Source organism: Macrobrachium rosenbergii, chromosome 7 (assembly GCF_040412425.1).
Source record: "Macrobrachium rosenbergii isolate ZJJX-2024 chromosome 7, ASM4041242v1, whole genome shotgun sequence".
NCBI classification, from domain to species: Eukaryota; Metazoa; Arthropoda; class Malacostraca; order Decapoda; family Palaemonidae; genus Macrobrachium; species Macrobrachium rosenbergii.
Genome location: NC_089747.1, coordinates 26,147,501 through 26,157,500, shown reverse-complemented (window position 1 = coordinate 26,157,500; position 10,000 = coordinate 26,147,501). Strand labels below are relative to the sequence as shown.

At 36.9% G+C, this 10,000-nt stretch overlaps 1 protein-coding gene across 3 annotated transcripts in view; it reads left to right on the top strand.

Moving 5' to 3' along the window:
* Positions 1-10,000, top strand: part of LOC136840242 (kelch-like protein 17) — a 214,330-nt gene that overhangs the window by 178,641 nt on the left and 25,689 nt on the right. For all 3 annotated transcript variants that reach the window (XR_010853562.1, XR_010853563.1, XM_067106851.1), the window contains exons 10-12: positions 1,300-1,490; positions 3,112-3,228; positions 4,875-5,130. Coding sequence is in view for 1 of the 3 variants with exons in the window: in XM_067106851.1 (XP_066962952.1) it covers positions 1,300-1,490; positions 3,112-3,228; positions 4,875-5,130 (564 nt within the window). In the remaining 2 variants the exon portion in view is untranslated. The remainder of the gene's footprint in view (positions 1-1,299; positions 1,491-3,111; positions 3,229-4,874; positions 5,131-10,000) is intronic.

The window sequence follows — 10,000 nt, the reverse complement described above, 5'->3', positions numbered from 1 at the left end:
ATGTTATGTTTTCATGGCGTTAAAACTTTAATGTTATCTAGCTCAAGCATAGTAAAACTACTTATAGATACATTTTCCGAGTACAGGGAAAAAACAATAAGCGTAAAGTCCTTGTAAATGACAGATGACGTGATCTCATTCAATCAAGGAGAGTTTCCTCAGATATTAACGCGAGACCAGCGGCGTAAGTAGCTTTAGTGGCGCCCCGGGCCTGACTCTGAAGATGCCGCCGCATTCCCGTGCTAAAAAGTACTAAAGTGGTGAAAGTTAAACACACATTTTAAGCCTTAACATCTCAATCATTTATTTTATTTCATAAAGCTAAAGCAAAAACAACACAGCAGATTTACAACGGAACCCTGCGAACTTCGTCAGAAGCGAATTCGCTAATAACAACATCAAAGTCCAGCAACAGTAGTCGATAAATCGCTGTTCAGTGTTCCAATCAGACCAAATATCCTAGAAGATCTAGAATTATGCCAGACCGGACCTGCTCAAAAGATGCCAGATTGCAGGCCCTCCGGACAGTGCCGCCCGGTGCGGACCGCCCCCCGCCCCCCTAGCTACGCCACTGCGTGAGACTGCATTCAGGCTTTTTGTGTGGCTGTTGGGGGGAGGGATTGTTTATTACTTAGTCACCTTCCTATTGTGTTAAGATCTGTCTCCTGAAGATCACTTTTATGGGTCATTTTCTTGAGACAGTTACAGTAAGTCTTTTAAGATAACATAGAAACTCTTGAGGCATTGGAAATTAATTCTCGACAAACTCATAAATAAGCCAGCATACCTTTTGCTGTTGAAAGGATTTTATGTGCTGATTTTCCATCATTACAGAGAGAGAGAGAGAGAGAGAGAGAGAGAGAGGGAGGTTTATGATGAATGGTTTCATACTATTGACTTAGATATTACTCCGTCAATGCCCTACTGTTTTTAATTGTTACGATGTAACACAATTTAACAGAACATATGCTGATCACTCATAGTTGTTTTCTCTCTCTCTCTCTCTCTCTCTCTCTCTCTCTCTCTCTCTCTCTCTCTCTCTCTCTTCCAGTTGCCACCCACAACATTCGATTGAAAGACAAGTACAAAATTCCCTTTGAGGGTCAACAGCCATAACAGATTTTTAAGGAAACTCTTCTATACCACCCTTCCTAGTCTTAGAACGAGAACGAGCGGATTCGGTTGTAAGCCGTGTGTTTCTACTAGAGAGAGAGAGAGAGAGAGAGAGAGAGAATCTTACTTTCAAAAAATACCTCTAAAGAACCGAAGAATACACTTCCTCTGATTTTATTCTGACAGATCTCGAGCAGGTGTGGCCGCCCTTGGAAGGTATCTGTACGTGATGGGAGGGTACGACGGGGCCTGTGACCTGTCTTCGGCCGAGATGTACAACCCGAGCATCAACAAGTGGATCAACATCACCGCCATGGGCACCAAGCGGTCGTGTTTAGGAATCGGAGTGACGAACGGTCTGATATATTGTGTGGGAGGTAGGCAAAAGACAGTACGATAATCTTATAGTATTGGTGTCGTTACCATTAGATTATGCCATTTTGTAACGTGTTACTATTAACTGTTATTATTAATTTTTCTTGTCTGAGTCTAAAGAAACTTCGAGACCGTTAGCTTGAAGCTGGTGACTTATTTCACTAGTCTTTGGTTTTACCTTGACCGATTTCTCACGGTTTCATGTTAATTTAATGGCCAAAATTATACCTTTTTCTCTTGGAATGATTAGCGGTAGAGATGCTCCCCCTTCCATTATGCAAAAGATGGAAAGTTGGGCACACCAACTATATTGCAAGTCTTATGGATCCCAGTCAAAAGCTTCATTTATAAGTTTATGCCAAAATTGTTATTCTCTCTTCTTTCGTATCGCCATTTCGTTGCTTTTGTCCATCTCTTGATGAGGCCTCTCTACCCCCCCCCCACCAAAGGCGTCTCTGCCTCCCCTTCCCCTCCCCCTCCTCCTTTCCTTACCATCATCATTTAAAATAAATTTTCCTCATTCGTCTGGCGTCTGTCTGAATACACGTTTAAATAGTCTTGTAATGATGCAAATAAGTTATTCAATGCCAGATAGCCAGTTTATTTATTTTATCTATTACCTTACCTTAATACTGCACTATATGCTTTCATGTGTATTTTTTCATTCAGGTTCGTGTTAGGTATTTAAACATGTGTGCTGTTAATACTCATATAACCTATTTTTTAAACAATAATAACTAGTTTTGTGCTGTCAAGGCTACCGTTTTTTGTATAAAGTTCGAGAAGTGCTCATTATTATTTCACGCAATTCAACTTTTAAAAGCTAAAATGATGCTCAGAGCATCGTGTAGTGTGCTCATTATTGTAATTTAGTTTTGTGATCGTTATATCTAGGAATACTACTGAGTTGCTCCTTTTATCTTTGCTTGACACAAATTACATTTTTGGTGCTTCGATGAAAAATTATTTTTTTTATGGGTTAATTCTCCGTAATACACAATATCATGTCACTAAATTATGTACATGATTTTTAGTTTTCTGTGAAAGAAAACTGTTAAAATTGTTTTGTCTGTCCGTCCGCACTTTTTTTCTGTCCGCACTTTTTCTGTCCGCCCTCAGATCATAAAAACTACTGAGGGCTGCAAATTGGTATGTTAACCATCCACCTTCCAATCATCAGACATACCAGATTGCGTCCCTCTAGCCTTAGTAGTTTTTATTTTATTTAAGGTTAAAGTTAGCCGTGATCGTGCATCCGGCAACGGTATAGGACAGGCCACCACCAGGCCGTGGCTGAAAGAGTCATGGGCTGGGGCTCACACAGCATTATATGCTGTACAGAAAACTCGATTCCGCCGAAGAACCTTTGGCGCATATTTTACTTGTTCTTATTCAGTCCAGTAGTATCAGCTGAGAGGAGAAGTTTTTGTGCAGGCCTCTGTATTCATTGGTTCCAAGTTACATGAGAGTGACACGTTTATTCATTCAGGTTCTTTTCATCATTCATAATGACAACAAGAAAATGGAGATGTTAACCATACATTTATATCCTTCGATCGTCACTATCTTTTTTTTTTCAATATAATCAAAAGCAATAAAGGAAATCTATTTATCTCAATCCAGGGTATGATGGAGCAAGTTGTCTTAGCAGCGTTGAGAGGTACGATCCTCTTACTGGAATCTGGACCTCCTGTCCTGCCATGGCTACAAGGAGAAGATACTGTCGGGTGGCACTACTAGGTACGTTTCTACTCTCTCTCTCTCTCTCTCTCTCTCTCTCTCTCTCTCTCTCTCTCTCTCTCTCTATTCCAAGCGTTATAATTTTTAATGAGGTAGTTTTTAGTTAATCAATAATGATAGTTCTTACTTCCAGTGTTCCTCTTTTTTGCACTTGATTTTGTTCAATTTTGAATGCTCAATGCCAGTCTATTTTCTTTTATTTAATTTCCTTTGCCTTTTTTCCCCATTTCCGTTCGATTTCGTTCGGGTTTCGCTACTCACATTTTATCTATATTCTTTTCTTATATGTCATCTCACTTGTCTTTTTTTCCTCTTGATTTGCATGAGATTTTTTTATTGTTTAAATGGTCTCTCACCATCTATTTTCTTACAGTTCATCTCCCTTACATTTTTTTTCTTTATTTTTTGCATTGGAATTTTTTCTTGTCTAATTACTGTCTTCCCGTTTATTTTCTTATATGTAATTTCACGCTTCTTTTTTCCTCTTTTTTATTTCCGTTCTCTTTATTTCTCATCTATTATATGTCTTCTCACCTGTATGTTCATCACCCTTTTTCTGCCTTTGATATTTGCTCTTGTTTAGATAATATCCTCCCAGCTATTTTCTAATATTTCACCTCTCATGTCTTTTCCATGGATTTTTTTTTTTTTTGCCCTTTTCTGCTTGTTTAAGTCATTGCTTCCCATCTATTTTATCATCTTTTATTTCATATCTCTTTGTTTCTCTTTATTTTACGTTCGGTTTCGTCACCGTTTTAAAGCTCTCTTCCTTTCCGTTTCATTAGATTTGATCTTACTTGTCTCTCCTTATCTTTCATCTCTCTTGTCATTTACCCATTCATTTGTATTTTCAGTACTCCCTTACCATCCTTTTTTTTTATATAATATTTCAGTTTCATTTTCTCCACAGCCATCTATTCATTCGTTTTTGTGCTCCATTCAGCGCTTACATTTTCAGTGTTTTGATGATGATCAAGAAGCCCCCTTTACTTGCATTCTCAGTCTGCAGTGTAAAGTTAGTGCAGCTTACGTTCTGTCTAATTTTTATTGTGTCTTTCATCTCTTCTCTGTTGTTCATTATTTCCCTAATATATTTCCATGTCACTTGTCACTTATTTGTGAAGACAAATGCTTCACTCACTTGGTAGAGACCTCACTTCCGAAACCATATTTTCGATATCAGAATCATGGCTATCCTCACCCACTCATTTTTTTTTTATTGAAAACATAAAAAACTAAATCTATGACAATGTCCACCACGGATCTTTCCTAGATAGTGACCCCCAAGGGTTTTCGGGCGTCGTTATCTAGGACTAATATTTCTTGAGGGTCATCATCTTTATGATATTTGAAGCCTTTTGTTTATGTTTTTACGGCAGTCCCCAACGGGCTTGTACTAAACACGCCGCAAAGGTGGATGCATACCGGGTTAAAACCGTTGGGGGTCACTATCTAGGAAAGATCCGGTCACCCAAGTACACATTCCGCCACTTGTTATCGATGGGACGGCATCAATTATGTTGTCTGCATCATTGATGTCCAGTGCAGCTGTTAGATTATTTTAATGAAAGCCAAGAATAAAAAAAAACTTATGAACAACAAAAACCTGCAGTATTTCAGTGGTTTCTCATGATTTTTTCTCGCAGACAATAACATCTACGCCCTGGGAGGATTTGATTCGACCAACTACCAGTGCACCGTCGAAAGACTGGATCCCAGGGTTGGCAAATGGATGTCGGTACCGCCCATGATGAGTCGCAGGAGCAGCTGTGGAGCGGCGTTGCTGGGGGGAATGTTATACTGCGTGGGTGGAAACGATGGTACCATGTGCATGTCCTCCGCTGAGAGATTTAACCCGAGAAGGAACACGTGGGAGCCAATCACAGCCATGCATTCCAGGAGGTAGGTGACAGCGGGCGATAGTGATCAGAGATTAGTTATTTATAGACTCTCTCTCTCTCTCTCTCTCTCTCTCTCTCTCTCTCTCTCTCTCTCTCTCTCTCTCGCATTTCAAGTTCCTATGTAAATGGCATGGGACAAAGAATATTTGAGAAACACTTTTCCCCTTTAATAAAACGCAGGTTCAATAAGTCAGGGATACTTACCTTACTTTTGATGTGTTTCACTCTTTAGACTCCTGAATTTACATTAAATGTAAGTCGATACTGTTATTAACGCCAAAGGCGTTGTTCCGTAACTTTTACAGTATCAGCCTATTTTACGAGTGCTAATCAATGTAATGATATCACCAAAGAATGTAATTTATGGTCTGGATATTCATCCTTGCCCTGGATCTCTACGGCCATTCATTGCCAAGGCCAGACTATGAACAAATATACCAGTATGACCAATGACATCCCATCCCCATCCTAGGGGAGCATGCCGTGTGTGCACCTCAGGCGGTGCACTGTAGGCATTTTTAGGTTCTTTGCAGAGCCCCCTTTCGAATTCCTTCAACTGTTCCTCTTTTCATATTCTCTTTTCTTCCATCTTACTTGTCACCCTCTCTTAAAATTTATTTCACAGTGTAACTGCAAGGTTTTCCTCCTTTTGCATCTTAAAAAATCTTTTTACATCTCTCACTCTTTAATCCCCTTCATGTCTCTTTTAACCCTCACTATCTAATCCTTTCCACATCTGGATTATTGGGAAGGGATGGCATTGCTGGGACTGTAATTCATCTTCAAAGCCAATAGTGAGAGCTATGGTGGCCTTGTCAACATATTGATAATATTTGGGCCATAAGAGCTATCGTTCGAGTCTAGTTCTTCCTATCTCAAGGTGGGACTATTCTCCAGAACTGCTCTTTGTAACCCAGGTGTTAAGTTGGCCCTGAGAGCCGGAATCCCCAGCCCCAGGAAAGTTTTTTGGTCCACCAAGATGATTAGAGTGAGGATGACTATACTTACATGCTCAATCCCATCAAGCAGGTTTGGCTTACACTAGAAACACACTAATCATGTTAGTACCATCTCCTCGGAGTAGGACAGCAAGTGGACATCTAGGATTTAGCTCCCACTGGTGTCACTGGTGCAGGTTGTCTGGATGAAAGGCCTCTGAGTTCCCTTTCTTTGTTCAGGCATTTTTCTTGATGCTTCATTTGCATGGCTGTAACTAAAAAGGCATTTACCTCTAAAACCCATGACCCCTCGACACGGCTGATAACCTCAGCACCCTCCACTGATAATATTTTAATACATCCTGTTGATGAACCATGCAAGGTAAGGGATATCCCTGTTAAGAAAGAGTCTTGCAAGGTGGATGATTCTGTGCCTGTACCCTCAGTATTACCAATAAACTACCAGGGTTGTGAAACTCTGGTGGTGTAAGTGCTAATTCGAGAGTGCTGTACGTCCAAAATGTCAGTGAGAAATCTGATCATGAGTTTTTGCATAATTGTATGAAACAATTTGGTCATGTGGAAAGAATCAAACTCTCTCTTATGAGGACTCCGGTCTCATATGACTGCAATGTCACTTTTAACCCTTTGATTACGGCCGAGATGAGACCTCACACTTACCACAATCCGGAGGGTTTTCAGACGGTAGTCACCCGTAGCATGCTACCAGACGCACGAAATCGTAAACAATCATTGTAATAGCGTTTGTATTTGTTGTTTTGCTGCAAATTAACCTGTTTTATTTATATGATAATATTGTGATAGTAGCGATCCGTGATATAGATATTATGCAATTAATGTAACAACACAAATAAATAAACATAGGATAAGTACTATATATCGGGGTTTAGTGTTGCCAGAGGTATAAGCACTGCACTGATTGAGGATGACAGTCTTTTTTTTTTTTTTTTGTCATTTTCTAATTCTGTTTGAATCCGTAAAGGACAGCTACACCACAGTTGTGTATTATAGTTAAAAATTATTTGTATATTCGTCAGAAAACTAATCATAAAGAATGTTCATCATTTTTATGGTTCCGCTTATTATTCCACTAGCTGGGCAAAAAAAAATGAGAGAGAGAGAGAGAGAGAGAGAGAGAGAGAGAGAGAGAGAGAGAGAGAGAGAGAGAGAGAGAGAGAGAGAGGCGTGACAGAATAAAAATTTTACCTATGATTTATTCCTTCTAATTGTACATCAATAACATTGAGAGTAAGTAGACACAATCACAATATTGGTTGCAATATTAACCACATTTCTGGGTAATATTTTTATCAATGATCACACCCAGCTGACAAGTGGATACGCATCTAGAAATTCAGATGAATTTCTGCAGTGTTTGAAAATGGTTTAAAACCCAGCTTCTTCCCAATATAGGCCATCTGCCATCATAGTGTTGGATAACGCTTTTATCATTCAGTTCGAATTAATAAACCCTCCGACAATGTCTGCCAAAAAGGATGAAGTTAAAGACTGGCTAATAAAAAATTAGTAAAGTTGCAAAGACATTCATGTAAAGAAAATGATTACGTGATTGACAGACTGGCAAGAGATCATGGACATAGTGGTTAGGCTGCCTACATATCACTGCCAGTATAATGCAACAGAACTGATAGCCTATGGGCGCAGGTGAAATCATACGTGGCAAAGAAGAATCATTTTAAAAATCAGACCTGCTTCCTTTGGTCAAAGAAGCAATTGAATCCATATCTTCTGACAACTGGGCTAATGATGTGAGACATGCCGAAGATATAAAAGAGATGACGCTTCAAGAGATGTTTGCATTGATAAATATATAGATTCTTTTTGTTATCGATGTAGCATCCTCTGACGAGGATTCTTCATAAGTAATGTCTCCTCATACTTGATTGTAAATAAATTTATTGCTTTCCTTGTTGTGTGATATCCTGTTGAACACTGAAATTGAAATAAATTGAAATATAGATCTGTTTTTTTCGACAGAAAGTGGCAGAAATATTTTAAAAATCTACATATAACAGAAATGCCACAGCAGTGATGAGTATCATATGACAGTGCTTTAAAAGCACAGGTAAATCTAATACTGTATAAATGTGTAATATATATATATATATATATATATATATATATATATATATATATATATATAATTGTATATATATTTTGAGTTTTGAGCTTTGAATTGTGCATGTGTGTAACTGTCTTAGTTTCTGTTGATTTGTTGTTAATTCATTTTAAAGTTATAAATAGCTCATAATAAATTTTTTAAATATTGTTACACCTATATATATATATATATATATATATATATATATATATGGGTGTAACAATATTAAAGAATATTTATTATGAGCTATTTTATAGCTGCACAGTGAAAAATTCAACCTTGATACAGCAAGGAGGTAAAGACGGATCACGGCATACACGAAAGAAAACAATTCAAAAGCTCAAAACTATATCACAATTATATGACTTCGATGATAACAGCAAAGGAACAGTAATAAAAACTATAGTAGATGACGTAACTCAAGAACATTGCTCAGTACAGCATCCAAATAAACAAAACTAAAAATGAAAGCACATCTAGGTTTCCAAATTTCTTGCATCTATCATTTTCATATATATTGAATTTTTTTTTTTTTTTTATCTAAAATTTATGGACAACAAACTTCATTCAGAACTTTCTATTATAGTACACGTGCTTGATAACAGGCGCAAACAATGAGAGCTTGAAGTCAGAAGGTTAATGGTCAGTTTAAGAGGGGCAAAGTCTCTTCCTAAAAACGGTCGTATTATAGTAACCCCACCCCGCCTTTCTTGTTTACTTTGCTAACCTTGTTTACCTTATTCAGTTTTCATCCTGACTTTTACTATCTAGAAGTTAATCTATTTTTGTTTTGTCATTGTCATTTTTCAATCTTTAAAGCATATTAATTTGTAAGCTCTGTTGTCAGTTTTAATTAGTGTTTTTGTATCTTTTAGCCAGAAAAGATGGGATATGGGTGATCCTGAAGCGCACCTATTAATAAATATATCAATGATGAGCTGACTGTTCTTCCTATCCGTACTCCCTACTATATATATGCATATATGTATATATGTATATATATATGTATATATATATATATATATATATATATATATATATATATATGTATTTATATGTATATATATATATATATATATATATATATATATATATATATATATATATATCTTATATCTATGCATCTATCTCTGTGTCTAACTATCTGTTAATACACACACTAACACACACATATATGTATACATATGTATATATTAACTTTATCACATACACAATTGTTCTGTGCATTAATTATCTGTTATTACACACACTAACATTCAAACTGGATGGTATCTATAGATACCATGCAGTTTGAATGAGGTCCTTTTAGTAATATATATATATATATATATATATATATATATATATATATATATATATATATATATATATATATATATATATATACATCATGAAGGAAGCAGTAGGGAAAGGCATCCTCATCATCTACAGTTTATTTTTTCAATGCCGACGTTCCATGACGAATTCCAAGTCGCATTTTCAAGGCTATAAAATATAATATAATTCCCGAACATCAATAACAAATTAATGCAATGGCAACAGCTCTTTATGTAGTAAAAATATTTAAAACAAAACACCTCATTCCAAGACAAGTCAATAATGAGTAAAAGGAGTTCACTAAAAATCTTAAAACAACCTACCTATATGAAAGAAAGAACAAGACTAACATAAATAAGTACAAACAGAGTGAGGAAAACCAGTTGCCCAAACTAGGTTATAAACACTTCACTGAGGACGATTGAGTATTTAACGACGGCACAGTCTTCCTGATAATTATGGATTCTAGGATG